General features: G+C 42.1%; 1 protein-coding gene across 1 annotated transcript in view; it reads left to right on the top strand.

The window, feature by feature from the left end:
- The window catches only part of LOC112239503 (extracellular matrix organizing protein FRAS1-like), a 316408-nt gene that overhangs the window by 164697 nt on the left and 130386 nt on the right, over positions 1 to 21325 (top strand). The window contains exons 11-13 of the mRNA XM_042321247.1: positions 351 to 498; positions 3171 to 3314; positions 14606 to 14740. Coding sequence (XP_042177181.1) covers positions 351 to 498; positions 3171 to 3314; positions 14606 to 14740 — 427 coding nt within the window. The remainder of the gene's footprint in view (positions 1 to 350; positions 499 to 3170; positions 3315 to 14605; positions 14741 to 21325) is intronic.

Raw genomic sequence — 21325 nt, 5'->3', positions numbered from 1 at the left:
TCTCTGTCTCTCTCTTTCTCTGTCTCTCCTTTTCTCTGTCTCTGTCTCTCCTTTTCTCTGTCTCTCCTGTTCTCTGTCTCTGTCTCTCCTGTTCTCTGTCTCTGTCTCTCTCTTTCTCTGTCTCTCTCTTTCTCTGTCTCTGTCTCTCCTTTTCTCTGTCTCTGTCTCTCCTTTTCTCTGTCTCTCCTGTTCTCTGTCTCTGTCTCTCTCTTTCTCCATCTCTCTCTTTCTCTGTCTCTCCTTTGCTCTGTCTCTCCCTTTCTCTGTCTCTCCTTTCTCTTCACCTCTCTCCCCCTCACTACCCTTCCCCCTTTATTCTTCTTCTCTTCTTCTCCCCTATCTCCCTCTAGAACCAGGAGAGATGGAATGAGGGCCCCTGTAGGGAATGTGAGTGTCGTGAAGGCAGGGTGACCTGCTACCTGATGTCCTGTCCCACCTGCCCCCTGGGGACCCTGGCTGTACCCCACCAGGGAACCTGCTGCCCTGAGTGTAAACAGGGTACGAGTGACACAACACACACACACACACACACACACACACACACATGTACAGCTTTAGTTTCGTGACATTTCTGGACTTTTTGGGGAGTAAAAATGTTTGGCAATTAAAAATCAAAATTTTCCCTACCCCAAAACCCTAAACCCTTAACCCTTAACCCTAACCCTTACCCCTAAACCTACCCCTAACCCCAAAACCCTTAACCCTTAACCCTAACCCCAAAACCCTTAACCCTTAACCCTACCCTTAACCCTACCCCTAACCTTACCCCTAACCTAACCTACCCTTAACCCTACCCCTAACCCTACCCCTACCCCTACCCTTAACCCTACCCCTACCCCTACCCCTACCCCTACCCCTAACCCTACCCCTACCCCTAACCCTACCCCTAACCCTACCCTTAATCCTACCCTTAACCCTACCCCTAACCCTTAACCCTACCCCTAATCCTACCCCTACCCCTACCCCTAACCCTACCCTTAACCCTACCCTTAACCCTACCCTACACCCCAAAACCCGTAACCCTAACCTTAACCCTACACCTAACCCTAACCCTAACCTTAACCCCCAAAACCCTTAACCCTAACCCTAATCCCAAAATCCTTAACCCTGAACCCTAACCCCAAAACCCTTAACCCTAATCCCAAAACCCTTAACCCTTAACCCTAACCCTAACCCCAAAACCCTTAACCCTTAACCCTAACCCCAAAACCCTTTAACCTAACCTTAACCATAACCCCAAAACCCTTAAACCTAACTTCAAAACCCTAAACCTATCCCTTAAAGGGATACTTTGGGATGTTGGCAATGAGGCCCTTTACCAGAGTTCCCCAGAGTCAGATAAACTCCTGGATACCATTGTATGTCTCTGTGTCCAGTATGAAGGAAGTTAGAGGTAGTTTATAGCTAATGCTGATGCTAACTAACGTTATATTGTTAAGTAGTGTTCAATGTCTGTGTGTGGAATGGAGTCTGGCTCTAGTTAAATACTGGCCCGTTAATATTCTCAACAAAGTAAGGAATAGGTCATAGGTAATCAGACACTGGCAGCCAATAAGATAATCAGCCACTGGCAGCCAATAAGATAATCAGACACTGGCAGCCAATAAGATAATCAGTCACTGGCAGCCAATAAGATAATCAGCCACTGGCAGCCAATAAGATAATCAGCCACTGGCAGCCAATAAGATAATCAGACAGCCACTGGCAGCCAATAAGATAATCAGACAGCCAATAAGATAATCAGCCACTGGCAGCCAATAAGATAATCAGACACTGGCAGCCAATAAGATAATCAGCCACTGGCAGCCAATAAGATAATCAGCCACTGGCAGCCAATAAGATAATCAGACACTGGCAGCCAATAAGATAATCAGACAGCCACTGGCAGCCAATAAGATAATCAGACACTGGCAGCCAATAAGATAATCACAGCTACTGGCAGCCAATAAGATAAATCAGACAGCCACTGGTGGCCAATAAGATAATCAGACACTGTCAGCCAATAAGATAATCACAGCTACTGGCAGCCAATTAGATAATCACAGCTACTGGCAGCCAATAAGATAATCAGACAGCCACTGGTGGCCAATAAGGTAATCAGACACTGGTAGCCAATAAGATAATCAGACAGCCACTGGTGGCCAATAAGATAATCAGACAGCCACTGGTGGCCAATAAGGTAATCAGACACTGGTAGCCAATAAGATAATCAGACAGCCACTGGTAGCCAATAAGATAATCAGACAGCCACTGGTGGCCAATAAGATAATCAGACAGCCACTGGTAGCCAATAAGATAATCAGACAGCCACTGGTGGCCAATAAGGTAATCAGACACTGGTAGCCAATAAGATAATCAGACAGCCACTGGTAGCCAATAAGATAATCAGACAGCCACTGGTAGCCAATAAGATAATCAGACAGCCACTGGTAGCCAATAAGATAATCAGACAGCCACTGGTGGCCAATAAGATAATCAGACAGCCACTGGTAGCCAATAAGATAATCAGACAGCCACTGGTAGCCAATAAGATAATCAGACAGCCACTGGTAGCCAATAAGATAATCAGACAGCCACTGGTGGCCAATAAGATAATCAGACACTGGCAGCCAATAAGATAATCAGACACTGGCAGCCAATAAGATAATCACAGCTACTGGCGGCCAATAAGATAATCAGACAGCAACTGGTGGCCAATAAGGTAATCAGACACTGGCAGCCAATAAGATAATCACAGCTACTGGCAGCCAATAAGATAATCAGACAGCCACTGGTGGCCAATAAGGTAATCAGACACTGGCAGCCAATAAGATAATCACAGCTACTGGCAGCCAATAAGATAATCAGACACTGGCAGCCAATAAGATAATCAGACACTGGCAGCCAATAAGATAATCACAGCTACTGGCAGCCAATAAGATGATCACAGCTACTGGCGGCCAATAAGATAATCAGACAGCCACAGGCAGCCAAAAAGATAATCACAGCTACTGGTGGCCAATAAGGTAATCAGACAGCCACTGTTAGCCAATAAGACTCTCAATAGCCTAAATTAGAACACACTCAGCATCTCAATATCTCTCTCTGTCTCTCTGTCTCTACCTGTTTTGTGTGTGTGTGTGTGTGTGTGTGTGTGTGTGTGTGTGTGTGTGTGTGTGTGTGTGTAACAGTCCAGTGCCAGAGTGACTGCCTGTCTTGCTCGGGGACCCCTGACCACTGTGAGAGCTGTAAGGACTCTACCTCTCTGCTGCTGGACGGACGCTGTGTGTCCACCTGTCCTCGCGGTTACTACGCCGATGGAAAAGTGTGTGCAGGTAAAGTACTGTATGACACATTTATTAGCCCCACTCGCACGCACACACACACACATACACACACTCCTTAACCTGTGGGCTTCAAAACCATTTAAAAAAAAGTTGTGATCATAGTAAAACAACAAAAAAACACCAGAAAGAAGTGAGCCTCCATCCCAATCTCCCATCCCTCAATCTCCCATCCCCCAACCTCCCATTTCCCCAACCTCCCATCTCCCCAAATCTCCCATCTCCCATCTCCCCCAATCTCCCATCCCATTTCCCAAACCACCCATCTCCCAAACCTCCCATCCCCCAATCTCCCATCCCATTTCCCAAACCTCCCATCTCCCCAACCTCCCATCCCCCAATCTCCCATCCCATCCCATCTCCCCAACCTCCCATCTCCCCAACCTTGCATCCCATCTCCCCAACCTCCCATCCCCCAACCTCCCATCCCATCTCCCATCCTTTCCCTCCAACCTCCCATCCCATATCCCCAACCTATCTCCCCAAACTTTCATCCCCCAACCTCCCATCCCATCTCGCCAACCTCCCATCCCCCAATCTCCCATCCCATCTCCCATCCTTTCCCTCCAACCTCCCATCCCATCTCCTCATTCTCCCATCCCCCAGTCTCCCATCCCCCAACCTCCCATCTGTAGCTGTAGGAGTAATAACATACTGTAGCTGTAGGAGTAGTAACATACTGTAACTGTAGCAGTAATAACATACTGTAGCTGTAGGAGTAATAACATACTGTAGCTGTAGGAGTAATAACATACCGTAGCTGTAATAACATACTGTAGCTGTAGCAGTAATAACATACTGTAGCTGTAGGAGTAATAACATATTGTAGCTGTAGGAGTAATAACATACTGTAGCTGTAGGAGTAATAACATACTGTAGCTGTAGGAGTAATAACATACTGTATGAGTAATGACATACTGTAGCTGTAGCAGTAATAACATACTGTACCTGTAGGAGTAATAACATACTGTAGCTGTAGGAGTAATAACATACTGTAGCTGTAGGAGTAATAACATACTGTAGCAGTAATAACATACTGTAGGAGTAATAACATACTGTAGCTGTAGCAGTAATAACATACTGTAGCTGTAGGAGTAATACCATACTGTAGCTGTAGCAGTAATAACATACTGTAGCTGTAGGAGTAATAACATACTGTAGCTGTAGCAGTAATAACATACTGTAGCTGTAGGAGTAATAACATACTGTAGCTGTAGCAGTAATAACATACTGTAGCTGTAGGAGTAATACTGTGTAGCTGTAGCAGTAATAACATACTGTAGCTGTAGGAGTAATAACATACTGTAGCTGTAGGAGTAATAACCATACTGTAGCTGTAGCAGTAATAACATACTGTAGCTGTAGGAGTAATAACATACTGTAGCTGTAGCAGTAATAACATACTGTAGCTGTAGGAGTAATAACATAATGTAGCTGTAGCAGTAATAACATACTGTAGCTGTAGGAGTAATAACATACTGTAGCTGTAGCAGTAATAACATACTGTAGCTGTAGGAGTAATAACATACTGTAGCTGTAGGAGTAATAACATACTGTAGCTGTAGCAGTAATAACATACTGTAGCTGTAGCAGTAATAACATACTGTAGCTGTAGCAGTAATAACATACTGTAGAGTAATAACATACTGTAGTAGCTGTAGTAATAACATACTGTAGCTGTAGCAGTAATAACATACTGTAGCTGTAGCTGAGCAGTAATAACATACTGTAGCTGTAGCAGTAATAACATACTGTAGCTGTAGGAGTAATAACATACTGTAGGAGTAATAACATACTGTAGCTGTAGGAGTAATAACATACTGTAGCTGTAGGAGTAATAACATACTGTATGAGTAATGACATACTGTAGCTGTAGCAGTAATAACATACTGTAGCTGTAGGAGTAATAACATACTGTAGCTGTAGCAGTAATAACATACTGTAGCTGTAGCAGTAATAACATACTGTTGCTGTAGCAGTAATAACATACTGTAGGAGTAATAACATACTGTAGCAGTAATAACATACTGTAGCTGTAGGAGTAATAACATACTGTAGGAGTAATAACATACTGTAGGAGTAATAACATACTGTAGGAGTAATAACATACTGTAGGAGTAATAACATACTGTAGCAGTAATAACATATTGTAGCTGTAGGAGTAATAACATACTGTAGTAGTTATAACATACTGTAGCTGTAGAAGTTATAACATACTGTAGCTGTAGGAGTAATAACATACTGTAGCTGTAGGAGTAATAACATACTGTAGCTGAGCTAAACGACTACCGCCCCGTAGCACTCACATCCGTCATCATGAAGTGCTTTGAGAGACTAGTCAAGGACCATATCACCTCCACCCTACCTGACACCCTAGACCCACTCCAATTTGCTTACCGCCCAAATAGGTCCACAGACGATGCAATCTCAACCACACTGCACACTGCCCTAACCCATCTGGACAAGAGGAATACCTATGTGAGAATGCTGTTCATCGACTATAGCTCGGCATTCAACACCATAGTACCCTCCAAGCTCGTCATCAAGCTCGAGACCCTGGGTCTCGACCCCGCCCTGTGCAACTGGGTACTGGACTTCCTGACGGGCCGCCCCCAGGTGGTGAGGGTAGGCAACAACATCTCCTCCCCGCTGATCCTCAACACTGGGGCCCCACAAGGGTGCGTTCTGAGCCCTCTCCTGTACTCCCTGTTCACCCACGACTGCGTGGCCACGCACGCCTCCAACTCAATCATCAAGTTTGCGGACGACACAACAGTGGTAGGCTTGATTACCAACAACGATGAGACGGCCTACAGGGAGGAGGTGAGGGCCCTCGGAGTGTGGTGTCAGTAAAATAACCTCACACTCAACGTCAACAAAACTAAGGAGATGATTGTGGACTTCAGGAAACAGCAGAGGGAACACCCCCATCCACATCGATGGAACAGTAGTGGAGAGGGTAGCAAGTTTTAAGTTCCTCGGCATACACATCACAGACAAACTGAATTGGTCCACTCACACAGACAGCATCGTGAGGAAGGCGCAGCAGCGCCTCTTCAACCTCAGGAGGCTGAAGAAATTCGGCTTCTCACCAAAAGCACTCACAAACTTCTACAGATGCACAATCGAGAGCATCCTGGCGGGCTGTATCACCGCCTGGTATGGCAACTGCACCGCCCTCAACCGTAAGGCTCTCCAGAGGGTAGTGAGGTCTGCACAACGCATCACCGGGGGCAAACTACCTGCCCTCCAGGACACCTACACCACCCGATGCTACAGGAAGGCCATAAAGATCATCAAGGACATCAACCACCCGAGCCACTGCCTGTTCACCCCGCTGTCATCCAGAAGGCGAGGTCAGTACAGGTGCAACAAAGCTGGGACCGAGAGACTGAAAAACAGCTTCTATCTCAAGGCCATCAGACTGTTAAACAGCCACCACTAACATTGAGTGGCTACTGCCAACACACTGTCAATGACACTGACTCTACTCCAGCCACTTTAATAATGGGAATTGATGGGAAATGATGTAAATATATCACTAGCCACTTTAAACAATGCTACCTTATATAATGTTACTTACCCTACATTATTCATCTCATATGCATACGTAGATACTGTACTCTATATCATCGACTGCATCCTTATGTAATACATGTATCACTAGCCACTTTAACTATGCCACTTGGTTTACATACTCATCTCATATGTATATACTGTACTCAATATCATCTACTGTATCTTGCCTATGCTGCTCTGTACCATCACTCATTCATATCTTTATGTACATATTCTTTATCCCCTTACACTGTGTATAAGACAGTAGTTTTTTGGAATTGTTAGTTAGATTACTTGTTCGTTATTACTGCATTGTCGGAACTAGAAGCACAAGCATTTCGTTACACTCGCATTAACATCTGCTAACCATGTGTATGTGACAAATACAATTTGATTTGATTTGATTTAGCTGTAGCAGTAATAACATACTGTAGCTGTAGCAGTAATAACATACTGTAGCTGTAGGAGTAATAACATACTGTAGGTGTAGCAGTAATAACATACTGTAGCTGTAGCGGTAATAACATACTGTAGCTGTAGCAGTAATAACATACTGTAGCTGTAGCAGTAATAACATACTGTAGCTGTAGCAGTAATAACATACTGCAGCTGTAGGAGTAATAACATACTGTAGCTACTGTAGCTGTAGTAATAACATACTGTAGCTGTAATAACATACTGTAGCTGTAGCAGTAATAAAATACTGTAGCTGTGGCAGTAATAACATACTGTAGCTGTAATAACATACTGTAGATGTACCAGTAATAACATACTGTAGCTGTAGCAGTAATAACATACTGTAGCTGTAGGAGTAATAACATACTGTAGCTGTAGGAGTAATGACATACTGTAGCTGTAGCAGTAATAACATACTGTAGCTGTAGCAGTAATAACATACTGCAGCTGTAGGAGTGATAACATACTGTAGCTGTAGCAGTAATAACATACTGTAGCTGTAGGAGTAATAACATACTGTAGCTGTAGCAGTAATAACATACTGTAGCGGTAATAACATACTGTAGCTGTAGCAGTAATAAAATACTGTAGCTGTAATAACATACTGTAGCAGTAATAACATACTGTTGCTGTTGCAGTAATAACATACTGTAGGAGTAATAACATACTGTAGCTGTAGCAGTAATAACATACTGTAGCTGTAGTAATAACATACTGTAGCTGTAGCAGTAATAAAATACTGTAGCTGTAATAACATACTGTAGCGGTAATAACATACTGTAGCTGTAGCAGTAATAAAATACTGTAGCTGTAATAACATACTGTAGCAGTAATAACATACTGTTGCTGTTGCAGTAATAACATACTGTAGGAGTAATAACATACTGTAGCAGTAATAACATACTGTAGCTGTAGGAGTAATAACATACTGTAGGAGTAATAACATACTGTAGGAGTAATAACATACTGTAGGAGTAATAACATACTGTAGCTGTAGGAGTAATAACATACTGTATCAGTAATAACATATTGTAGCTGTAGAAGTTATAACATACTGTAGCTGTAGGAGTAATAACATACTGTAGCTGTAGGAGTAATAACATACTGTAGCTGTAGCAGTAATAACATACTGTAGCTGTAGCAGTAATAACATACTGTAGCTGTAGCAGTAATAACATACTGTAGCTGTAATAACATACTGTAGATGTAGCAGTAATAACATACTGTAGCTGTAGCAGTAATAACATACTGTAGCTGTAGGAGTAATAACATACTGTAGCTGTAGCAGTAATAACATACTGTAGCTGTAGCAGTAATAACATACTGTAGCTGTAGCAGTAATAACATACTGCAGCTGTAGGAGTAATAACATACTGTAGCTGTAGCAGTAATAACATACTGTAGCTGTAGGAGTAATAACATACTGTAGCTGTAGCAGTAATAACATACTGTAGCAGTAATAACATACTGTAGCTGTAGCAGTAATAACATACTGTAGCTGTAATAACATACTGTAGATGTAGCAGTAATAACATACTGTAGCTGTAGCAGTAATAACATACTGTAGCTGTAATAACATACTGTAGATGTACCAGTAATAACATACTGTTGCTGTAGCAGTAATAACATACTGTAGGAGTAATAACATACTGTAGGAGCAATAACATACTGTAGGAGTAATAACATACTGTAGCAGTTATAACATACTGTAGGAGTAATAACATATTGTAGCTGTCGGAGTAATAACATACTGTAGCAGTAATAACATACTGTAGGAGTAATAACATACTGTAGCAGTTATAACATACTGTAGCTGTAGAAGTAATAACATACTGTAGCAGTTATAACATACTGTAGCTGTGGAAGTAATAACATACTGTAGCAGTTATAACATACTGTAGCTGTAGAAGTTATAACATACTGTAGCTGTAGGAGTAATAACATACTGTAGCTGTAGCAGTAATAACATACTGTAGCTGTAGCAGTAATAACATACTGTAGCTGTAGCAGTAATAACATACTGTAGCTGTAGGAGTAATAACATACTGTAGCAGTAATAACATACTGTAGCTGTAGGAGTAATAACATACTGTAGCTGTAGCGGTAATAACATACTGTAGCTGTAGCGGTAATCACATACTGTAGCTGTAGGAGTAATAACATACTGCAGCTGTAGGAGTAATAACATACTGTAGCTGTAGGAGTAATAACATACTGTAGCAGTTATAACATACTGTAGCAGTTATAACATACTGTAGCTGTAGGAGTAATAACATACTGTAGCTGTAGGAGTAATAACATACTGTAGCAGTTATAACATACTGTAGCAGTTATAACATACTGTAGCTGTAGAAGTTATAACATACTGTAGCTGTAGCAGTAATAACATACTGTAGCTGTAGCAGTAATAACATACTGTAGCTGTAGCAGTAATAACATACTGTAGCCGTAGGACTTATAACATACTGTAGGACTTATAACATACTGTACGACTTATAACATACTGTAGGACTTATAACATACTGTAGCTGTAGCGGTAATAACATACTGTAGCTGTAGGAATAATAACATACTGTAGCTGTAGGAGTAATAACATACTGTAGCTGTATTATGAGCAATGTGGTTTATATCACGTTAAAAATACATTTGCCCTCCATTTTGTATGAATCATTCATGTGCACGGTACTATATACAGGGTATGGGCAGGAAATTCAGTCTATCATCTAGATCTTCACAAACATTCATCAGAGCCTGTAGGCCAAGTCCTTCCTGGGAGAAACATTCAATAACCTGCCCTAAAACGAAGGTGAACAGCAATCAACAGGAAGACAAATACCAAAAGATACCGTGTAGTAGCACATATGAGATTGGCAATATCTCCTTAGCAGTAGCAACCCCCCAAAAAAGTAATCTCGTTGAATTTCTTCCTTCTTTTACTGCCATCTTTTTCCCAGTGATTCAATGCTCTGTAGCCCCACCAGGAAGTAGATCCAGTCTGTGTAACGTCTCACTATATTGTCCACTGTTCATTAATTGGCGTAGTGTCATCATTGTATTCATTTCCTGGGTACGGTTTTCCCAAAAGCATCTTTAGGTTTTTAAGGTCATCGTTGCGATAGGGGATCCTTTGGGAAACCAGGTTCTGGACCATAGACATTATAATAATAACAAAGAACAATACTCAGCGTTAATATTGATATTGTTTCTTGTACTCACTTGATGCAGTGTCCTCATTGTTATCTTATGGTGAGGGCATCATTATAGCCAAAGGCTATGCTGCGTCATTGTGAATGGATGGTACACCTGACTATTGAGCCAGACGTATTGAGGTTAGCCTTGATCTATTGGCTTGTCCCCTTGTGTGTTAGTTTTTTTTTTAATGTGATTCTCACAGAAGTCTTGAGCCTCCTCCTTGGCAGTGGAGAAGGAGCGTGTTGTGTGTGTTCTGGAAGGTCAGGATGAGATTTGCCGGTGGTGGATGAGGCTGCATCTCAGATTTAGATTGCCTCGTTGTAGATCTCTCTCTGTTTTAACAGTTCTCAGGTCTGGGTAGATACTGATCCTCTTCTCTGCAAAGGTCAGAGCCTTCCCCGATAACGATTCAAGGCGAACAATTCAAGGAGATTGATTGTCCCCCTTCTAATTTAGCCTGCGCTGTCACCAGATTATGGAGTCGTACCTCTGTCCCGTTGGCCTGCCTTCTCCAGACTTCCCACTTTGTTGAAAAGGTTTCCACTTTGGGAGTGAGAAATGCGAGTGATTCATTCAACGGCAGAGGTAATCTCATCACGAACAATCTCTGGGATAGTAGCAGCCAGTTCTTTCTCTTGTCTGGTGTTGACAGGTGCCATGTTCCCACAGGTGAATTGTGAACGGACAGACTATGCTATCTGAAATAGACCTGCTCGTTTTTTCTTGTCATACAATGTCATACAATGAATCTTCCACACCTTAATATGGTGTTTACAATTCATCATTTTAGAAAACAAGTCAGTTAATTCCTATTCGTTTTGCAAAAGAAAGCCACGATGTTCAGTGCATGCCACCGGAACCGGAAGCCTCTTGACCTCCTGATAACATAGGTCATAGGTCATCCTATCAGCATTGTGTCCTGATATTTACATCCTGTCAACATCATGTCCTGGTATGTAACATCCTGTCAACATCATGTCCTGGTATGTAACATCTTGTCAGCATCATGTCCTGAGGCTGTAAACCTGCCTAAAGTTATCAGTGGGAGATAAAGCTACTAGAGTTATCAGCATAGTGGTTAGCAGTGGTTAGCAGTGGTTAGTAGTTGCTAGTTGTGGATAGTAGTGGTTAGTAGTGGTTAGTAGTGGTTAGTAGTATTTAGTAGTGGTTAGTAGTGGATAGTAGTGGTTAGTAGTGGATAGTAGTGGTTAGAAGTGGATAGTGGTGGTTAGTAGTGGATAGTAGTGGTTAGTAGTGGATAGTAGTGGCTAGTAGTGGATATTAGTGGATAGTAGTGGTTAGTAGTTGTGGATAGTTGTGTTTATTATTGGTTAGTAGTGGTTAGTAGTGGATAGTAGGGGTTAGTAGTGGATAGTAGTGGTTAGTAGTGGATATTAGTGGATAGTAGTGGTTAGTAGTTGTTAGTTGTGGATAGTTGTGTTTATTAGTGGTTAGTAGTGGTTAGTAGTGGATAGTAGTGGTTAGCAGTGGATAGTAGTGGTTAGTAGTGGTTAGTAGTGGATATTAGTGGTTAGTAGTGGATAGTAGTGGGTAGTAGTGTTTAGTAGAGGATAGTAGTGGTTAGTAGTGGATAGTAGGGGTTAGTAGTGGATAGTATTGGTTAGTAGTGGATAGTAGGGGTTAGTAGTGGATAGTAGTGGTTAGTAGTGGATAGTAGTGGATAGTAGTGGTTAGTAGTGGTCAGTAGTGGTTAGTAGTGGTTAGTAGTGGTTAGTAGTGGTCAGTAGTGGTTAGTAGTTGTTAGTAGCCATAACACAGAGGTCAAGAGAAGACATGCTCAGCCATCAGGTTTTTAGAGGTGTGTCCATTTTATTGCATAGGTGAAAAGTGTAGAGAGATGGTTAGAGAGAGAGATCAAGAGAAAGACACAGAGAGTGAGACACACAGAGATTGAGACACACAGCGGGTGAGACACACAAAGAATGAGACATAGAGAGGGTTAAAGACAGACACAGAGAGAGTGAGACAGAGAGTAAGACAGAATGAGACACAGAGAAAGGGAGACAGAGAGAGCATGAGGCAGAGAGAGAGTGAGACGTAGAAAGAGTCAGGCAGAGAGATCAAATCAAATCAAATCAAATCAAATTTTATTTGTCACATACACATGGTTAGCAGATGTTAATGCGAGTGTAGCGAAATGCTTGTGCTTCTAGTTCCGACAATGCAGTAATAAAAAGCAAGTAATCTAACTAACAATTCCAAAAAAAAACTACTGTCTTATACACAGTGTAAGGGGATAAAGAATATGTACATAAGGATATATGAATGAGTGATGGTACAGAGCAGCATAGGCAAGATACAGTAGATGATATCGAGTACAGTATATACATATGAGATAAGTATGTAAACCAAGTGGCATAGTTAAAGTGGCTAGTGATACATGTATTACATAAGGATGCAGTCGATGATATAGAGTACAGTATCAACGTATGCATATGAGATGAACAATGTAGGGTAAGTAAGTACATTATATAAGGTAGCATTGTTTAAAATGGCTAGTGATATATTTACATCATTTCCCAGAGAGTGAGACATAGAGAGAGCGAGGCAGAGAGAGAGCGAGATGTAGAAAGAGTCAGGCAGAGAGAGAGAGTGAGACATAGAGAGAGCGAGGCAGAGAGAGCGTGAGGCACAGAGAGAGTGAGACATAGAGAGAGTGAGACATAGAGAGAGTGAGACATAGAGAGAGTGAGGCAGAGAGAGTGAGACATAGAGAGAGCGAGGCAGAGAGAGCGTGAGACACAGAGAGCGTGAGACATAGAGAGAGTGAGGCAGAGAGAGTGAGACATAGAGAGAGCGAGGCAGAGAGAGAGTGAGACATAGAGAGAGTGAGACAGAGAGAGCGAGGCAGAGAGAACGTGAGGCAGAGAGAGCGTGAGGCAGAGAGAGCGTGAGACATAGAGAGAGTGAGACATAGAGAACGTGAGGCAGAGAGAGAGTGAGACATAGAGAGTGAGACATAGAGAGAGCGAGGCAGAGAGAGAGTGAGACATAGAGAGAGCGAGGCAGAGAGAGAGTGAGACATAGAGAGAGTGAGACATAGAGAGAGTGAGACAGAGAGTAAGACAGAATGAGACACAGAGAAAGGGAGACAGAGAGAGCATGAGGCAGAGAGAGAGTGAGAGGTAGAAAGAGTCAGGCAGAGAGAATGTGAGGCAGAGAGAGAGTGAGACACAGAGAAAGGGAGACAGAGAGAGCATGAGGCAGAGAGAGAGTGAGAGGTAGAAAGAGCGAGGCAGAGAGAACGTGAGGCAGAGAGAGCGTGAGACACAGAGAAAGGGAGACAGAGAGAGCATGAGGCAGAGAGAGAGTGAGATGTAGAAAGAGTCAGGCAGAGAGAGAGTGAGACATAGAGAGAGCGTGAGACAGAGAGAGTGAGGCAGAGAGAGTGAGACATAGAGAGAGCGAGGCAGAGAGAGAGTGAGACATAGAGAGAGTGAGGCAGAGAGAGAGCACTAGAATAGAGAGGGATAAAGACAGACACAGTGTGGGGATCAAGCCATCACTTGAAAAGTACCTAATCATGGCCCTGAGGATCAAAATGTTCCGGAATGATAATGGATGAGAATGGAATCCCTGGAAACGGAGAACATTTCGACAACTTTAAGGGAACGTTCCAATTGGGTTTTCAACTTGGTTTAGCAGCTTACCTTAGTGTGAGAACAGGAGAGGTCCTCAGTGTTCTGGTCCATGTTGTCAGAGTCAACTGCAGATCCTGTGTGGCTCAATTGGTAGAACACGGTGTTGGCAACACCAGTGTTGTGGGTTTTATGCCCACAGGGGGACCCGTATGAAAATGTATTCTCTCTAATGTAAATATAAATGCAGATAGAAAAGTTGGGAGAAACGTAGTTTAGAGTTGTGCTGTGTGCTTTCACGAAATCAGCTGATAAGAGGGTTGAAGATGAAAGGTATTGACATCCACGAACACTCACGTACAGTAAATGACATGATAGGGAATTGTGTATATGAACTAAGAATGTGGTATGTTTATGAGGATTAATGAACTTTTTCTCTCTATTCCCTCCCTCCTCTCTCTCTCCCTCCCTCTGCAGCCTGCCAGTCGTCCTGTGCCACCTGTGAGAATGACTTTGAGTGCTCGTCCTGTGGGGGGTCCTTGCTATTAAACAACAGGCACTGCGTGGCCACCTGTGACCTGGGGTCCTACCAGGACCCCACTCAGTGCCTGCGTGAGTATCTTTTTATCGTTCGTAGCCTCACTAGAGAACGAGATAAACTTTATATATTATCTACCTCACTTGCTTTGGCAATGTTAACACGTTTCCCATGCCAATAAAGCCCTTGAATTGAATTGAATTGAATTGAGAGAGAAAGTAAAAAGAGAGAGAAAGGGAGAGAGAGAGACAGAAAGAGAGAGCAAGAGTTTAGAGAGAGAGAAATAGACAATTTGCCCTTTATGGAGAGATGAACCCGGATAAGGGTCCCCTAAGAAATCTGGTCCTGGGGCTCTGTTTACAAACACAAACAGACCCCACAGAGCCCCAGGACAGCAACACAATTAAAACCCAACCAAATCATGAGAAAACAGAAATCGGAGTAGAATTCGTGAACGCACCCTATCGACAGTTGTCGTAGTAACATCATGAACATTCTATCGAAATGGTTACTTGCATAGTGGAGTCTTTTGTTTAGACATGTACACGTAGCTAGCTAGCTAAACAATGAACCATAATACCAACTCATAATGTTACTACGCTGGATGAATCTGCAGGTAGCTGACCAACTAGTTTCAATTTTAGCTAGCTAGCTAACACTAGTCTATAACTAGCAAGCCAGGTAGCTAACCAACTAGTTTCAATTTTAGCTAGCTAAAATTGAAACTAGTTGGTCAGTCTATAACTAGCAATGCAAATGACTCTGAGATACGAATAAAATTACTACACAGATCATACACGTAATGTTAGCTAGCAAGCCAGCTAGCTAACATTAGCTAGCTAGCTAAAAAGTATACTTTAACTTGAAATGAAAATGACTTTCTGACTAAATTAGAAACGTGTAATATCTGAAAATGTAGCTAGCGAGACTATCTTACAAGTATACATGGATGGATGCTTCTCCCTCTCTGTCACGGATGCCGTTGTTGCCCTTAGTTTGAAGATGTCATCCAGAGCCAGGTGTTTTATACAACAGCCTTGTGTGTGTTCTCTTTTCGACTCCCTCTGCATATTTGCAATCAAACGGCAGAATTTTCTCCACATCTTTAGCCATCATACTCTAATTCCACTAAAATCCGGTCTTCCAGGAAGTGGAGAACAACACTTCTGTACTTCTTCTATGTGATATCTTTAAAAAAAAAAGCTGCGTATTACCTGACCAGCTCATGTTATAGACGGAAGCGTGCTACATGGCAGACCAATCCAAACTCCTCTCCCGGCATGTCCAGCCCATCCATTATCTCAGCCAATCATGGCCAGCGGGAAGGTTCCAGGCTTTTTCCGTGGCTAAACCAACTAGGCTCGTGATGTAAAAATAATATTCATATATTATTGTTATATTATTTTATATTATTATTATGATTATTATATTCACACTTGTTATTTAATGCAGATGAATGTTCAAATATTCCAGACGTTTCTGCCCAAAAAAACGCATTTAAATTTTTTTTTTTTTTAAAGTTTATGTTCAAATCTCCTTTGAAGTAGTGACGCACGACATACCCCAAGTTTCTTGAAATGAGTCACATATTTCCCAGACCAACAAAAAAATCAACTCCAACATCTATTGTGTGAAATACCACAGTGTGCCGTCACAGTAGCACGAAAAGGGCAACCAGCGAAGAAGAAGCAACATTGTAAATACAACCCATATTTATGTTTGTTCATTTTACCTTTTGTACTTTAATCGTTACAACACTATATATAGATATAATATGACAGTTGAAATGTCTTTATTCTTTTGTAACTTTTGTGAGTGTCATTTTTTTCTGTTTATTTCACTTTTTTAATTTTTATCTCCTTCACTTGCTTTGGCAATGTAAACATATGTTTCCCATGCCAATAAAGCCTTTAAATTGAAATTGAGAGAGAGAGAGAAGGGGGAAATTAATATGGAAGAGCACTGCTGGCCAATTCCAAATCCACACATGACCATAGCTCTGTTGAGAATTCCACATTCAGCACCTCTGTTGAGAGAGAGAGAGAGACTGTATTGTCAACGCACTAGACCACTAATTACCTCTCTAACTCCCGACTTTAGTTCAACACCTTAGAGACAGGCGGGGTGGCAGGGTAGCCTAGTGATTAGAGCGTTGGACTAGTAACCAAAAGGTTGCAAGTTCGAATCCCCAAGCTGACAATGTACTAATCTGTCGTTCTGCCCCTGAACAAGGCAGTTAACCCACTGTTCCTAGGCTGTCATTGAAAATAAGAATTTGTTCTTAACTGACTAACTGACTTACCTAGTTAAATATTCACTCTGGTGAATAACAACAGATTTCTTTTTTTTAAACCTACCGCTTTGGGCTGAATGTGTTAACGTGTAGTTCATAGATGTATATTCCATTAGCAGAATCACTGTCTTACCTCAATTAGCCACGAAATCTCTAGTTTGAAAGCTGTTTTCTTGAAGATGCCTGCGCCATTTGGCCCCCCCCACGACTCCTAGCAGTTCTAGCCAATGAGCTTCAGCCCCTCGCATTTGAGTGACAGCTAGCAAGGAGCCTACCCACTGTTTTCCAATGTGGTTGCAGGGCGGGCCCAACAACTCAGTGGACACAGCAGAGAGAGACAGAGCAATGACGTGGCACAATGTAGTACGCAATTTGTTTTGGGACCACATTCGCCTTGCGAGTGCTACTTTTCAGAACTACTGGCTAATGAACATGGCCACGAGATGGGAATTGTCTCCCTCCGCTCAACGTTCCCTAATGGTCTATAAATCCACAGATTTTCTTCAAGCCCATTAGGCCGGATTAGACCGGGCTATCTCCAATACCATGCATCATCTAGGGAGGACTGTGTGTGTGTGTGTGTGTGTGTGTGTGTGTGTGTGTGTGTGTGTGTGTGTGTGTGTGTGTGTGTGTGTGTGTGTGTGTGTGTGTGTGTGTGTGTGTGTGTGTGTGTGTGTGTGTGTGTGTGTGTGTGTGTGTGTGTGTGTATGTGTGTGAGAGAGAGAGAGAAAGGGGGTTTCTTGATCTGTGAAGTGCTCATCCCTGATGTTGAGTGGCTATAAGTGATGCTCATACTATATGGGGTCTGAAATCTAGTGGAAACTGGGCCGGTATGTTCCTCTTTAGCCCTTTTATATGGTATATCGTATCTCATAGCCTGAAATAGATACTATTTCTACTTGAGCAGAAATGTGCTTTGTATCATATTTCTCCAGAAGCACAATAATAAAGAATACATGTTAATTAAGGAGGTACACCCCAAACATCCATATAGGTCAACCCCCAAACATCCATATAGGTCAACCCCCAAACATCCATATAGGTCAACCCCAAACATCCATATAGGTCAACCCCAAACATCCATATAGGTCAACCCCAAACATCCGTACAGGTCAACCCCCAAACATCCATATAGGTCAACCCCCAAACATCCATATAGGTCAACCCCAAACATCCATATAGGTCAACCCCAAACATCCATATAGGTCAACCCCCAAACATCCATATAGGTCAACCCCAAACATCCATATAGGTCAACCCCCAAACATCCATATAGGTCAACCCCAAACATCCATATAGGTCAACCCCAAACATCCATATAGGTCAACCCCCAAACATCCATATAGGTCAACCCCCAAACATCCATATAGGTCAACCCCCAAACATCCATATAGGTCAACCCCCAAACATCCGTATAGGTCAACCCCAAACATCTGTATAGGTCAACCCCAAACATCCATATAGGTCAACCCCCAAACATGCATATAGGTCAACCCCCAAACATCCATATAGGTCAACCCCCAAACATCCATATAGGTCAACCCCAAACATCCATATAGGTCAACCCCCAAACATCCATATAGGTCAACCCCCAAACATCCATATAGGTCAACCCCCAAACATCCATATAGGTCAACCCCCAAACATCCATATAGGTCAACCCCCAAACATCTGTATAGGTCAACCCCCAAACATCCATATAGGTCAACCCCCAAACATCCATATAGGTCAACCCCCAAACATCCATATAGGTCAACCCCCAAACATCCATATAGGTCAACCCCCAAACATCCATATAGACCAACCCCCAAACATCTGTATAGGTCAACCCCCAAACATCCATATAGGTCAACCCCCAAACATCCATATAGGTCAACCCCCAAACATCCATATAGGTCAACCCCCAAACATCCATATAGACCAACCCCAAACATCCGTATAGGTCAACCCCCAAACATCCGTATAGGTCAACCCCCAAACATCTGTATAGGTCAACCCCCAAACATCCATATAGGTCAACCCCCAAACATCCATATAGACCAACCCCTGTGCTGCATGTACCAAGCAGGGGGATAATGTGACTAGATAGGTGGTTACATAGGTGGTGCTATCCAGGACTGTTGTCATTGGTGGACTGAACATAATTGTCTTGGATTTTATAGTAATGTCATTAAAACAATACCATTATCTTCTGAAGTGAAGGCTTGGTGTGATTATCGTTGCACCACGAAAGGGGTTTGTGTTTTATACAGTGGCCCGATAATGCCTCTCAACAATGGAGAATAAATTACAATAGCTCAGTGACTGAATCTCACCTCCTCCTGGGAGAGAGAGATATGAGTAACATTACTGTATGTAATCATCTCCATGGAAACGGGTGTTTGAGATATTTAAGTGAAAATGCCCGAGAATGGAGGATATATTGACACGGGTGTTGTTTGGCCCGAGTCGAGGGCCGGCAAACCGGCTTCTCGGGCATTATCACTTTTATACAGGTTACCAACCTATTCAAATAATGATTGACATATTTTCATTAAAAACATTATTTGGATGAATTTATTCATATTATTTCATCCTTCCTAAAATTACTAAAATGTAAATGTAAAATCACACAGTATATTTTCATGTATCTTATCGTAATGGTGCTGCATACGGTCAGATCAGGGCTGTTCGATAATCGGTGCTGGAGGGCCACAACACTTCTGGATTTCATCATCTCCATCTAATTAATTAATTAATTCATACTATTTCATCCTTCCACAAGATATAGTCCCGACACTAATCTAGAGTTGCTGGAGATGCTGCAAATGTCGGAGAGATGGACGGCAAAGGTTTACACAAATGTCCGCCGTTGAAAACAAAATGTTAGTCTAAAGGAAATGTGACGAAATGTTTATATATTTTTTTATAGAACAGATCAAGTTCATAAATCGCCTGGCTGGGCTGATGAGACAGTGGATTGGGCAGTCAGATGGAACAGAGTAAATAGGCATTTTAACGTCATAGATTTAGCCGGTTGGCAACTTGTGGAATAGACACCGGCTGGATTGCGGTTTTAACCAATCAGCGTTCAGGATTAGACCCACCCGTTGTATAAAACAGAGTAACATTACTGTATGTTGTGGTCATCCCCAGAGACACTGACAGAGGAACTGTCAGGAGAGATTGTCATGACCGTCGTAAGGAGGAGACCAAGGTGCAGCGTGGTATGCGTACATTCTTCTTTAATAAAGAACGAAACACTGAACAAACTAACAAAATAACAAAACGATACGTGAAGCTGATATGAGTAGTGCTGACAGGCAACTAAACATAGAACAAGAACCCACAAACACAGAAGGGAAATGGCAACCTAAATATGATCCCCAATCAGAGACAACGATAAACAGCTGCCTCTGATTGGGAACCAATTCAGGCCACCATAGACACACATAATACCTAGACCTACCAAACCCCCAGACATACAAAAAACCCTAGACAATACAACAACTAGCATACCCACCCTCGTCACACCCTGACCTAACCAAAATAAATAAGAAAACAGAGATATTAAAAGTCAGAGCGTGACAGAGATTTTATGTTTGTGACTGTGCATTAATTCACACCCAATTGAGCTTCCCTCATGTGGCTTTACAGGGTTTCAGTATCCTCTGCAAGAATTACTGGAGCTGATAACTTTATGAGACAAACAGAGAGTCATTTGCTTGCCTGTGAGAGCCAGGGATAGGATATACAGTATAATCCCCTGTTAACCTTTTTCAGAAAAATAACTGTTTTGTTATGTTTTCTGACCATATTCTACAATCTCATTTTTGTTGAATAAAAAAATTAAATATTGTTCTGTCTATGGCATTGACCTCTGAGTGAGAGAGAGAGAGAGAGAGAGAGAGAGAGAGAGAGTGTATTGTAGTCCCACTTCTAGTAGACTCCATTCTAGAATAAATGGAATAGTGTAAATGGAAAACAGAGGAATTACCTAGCCAGTCAACTTTTGGAAAGGCATTTTTGAAAGAACTCCTTACTTTTCTATCCAAACACAAAACAACAGACCACGTTCACGCATTACACAAATGAATAAACCGGCATGTTCATCGGAAACAGCAGAGGAAAGGTATTTGGATGTTTTGTTGATTTGAAGAATGTTTTTCATTCCATATGGCACTCCAAAAATGGCATTGGGGGTAAAGTATATTAAAGTATTAAAAAAATATGACATCATAAAATTGTTTTACTCGAACAACACATGTAGTGTTAGACTGAACAATAAAATAGTTTTTTTTTTTTGCATAAGGGCAAAGGGCGAGACAAGGGTTCAGTTTAAGTCCAACGTCTGTTCAACGTCAATAGAGAGAGAGACAGAGCGAGC

Source organism: Oncorhynchus tshawytscha, linkage group LG04 (genome assembly GCF_018296145.1).
Source record: "Oncorhynchus tshawytscha isolate Ot180627B linkage group LG04, Otsh_v2.0, whole genome shotgun sequence".
Lineage (NCBI taxonomy): Eukaryota > Metazoa > Chordata > Actinopteri > Salmoniformes > Salmonidae > Oncorhynchus > Oncorhynchus tshawytscha.
Note: the sequence above shows the minus strand (reverse complement) of the source record. Positions and strands in the feature narration are given on the sequence as shown.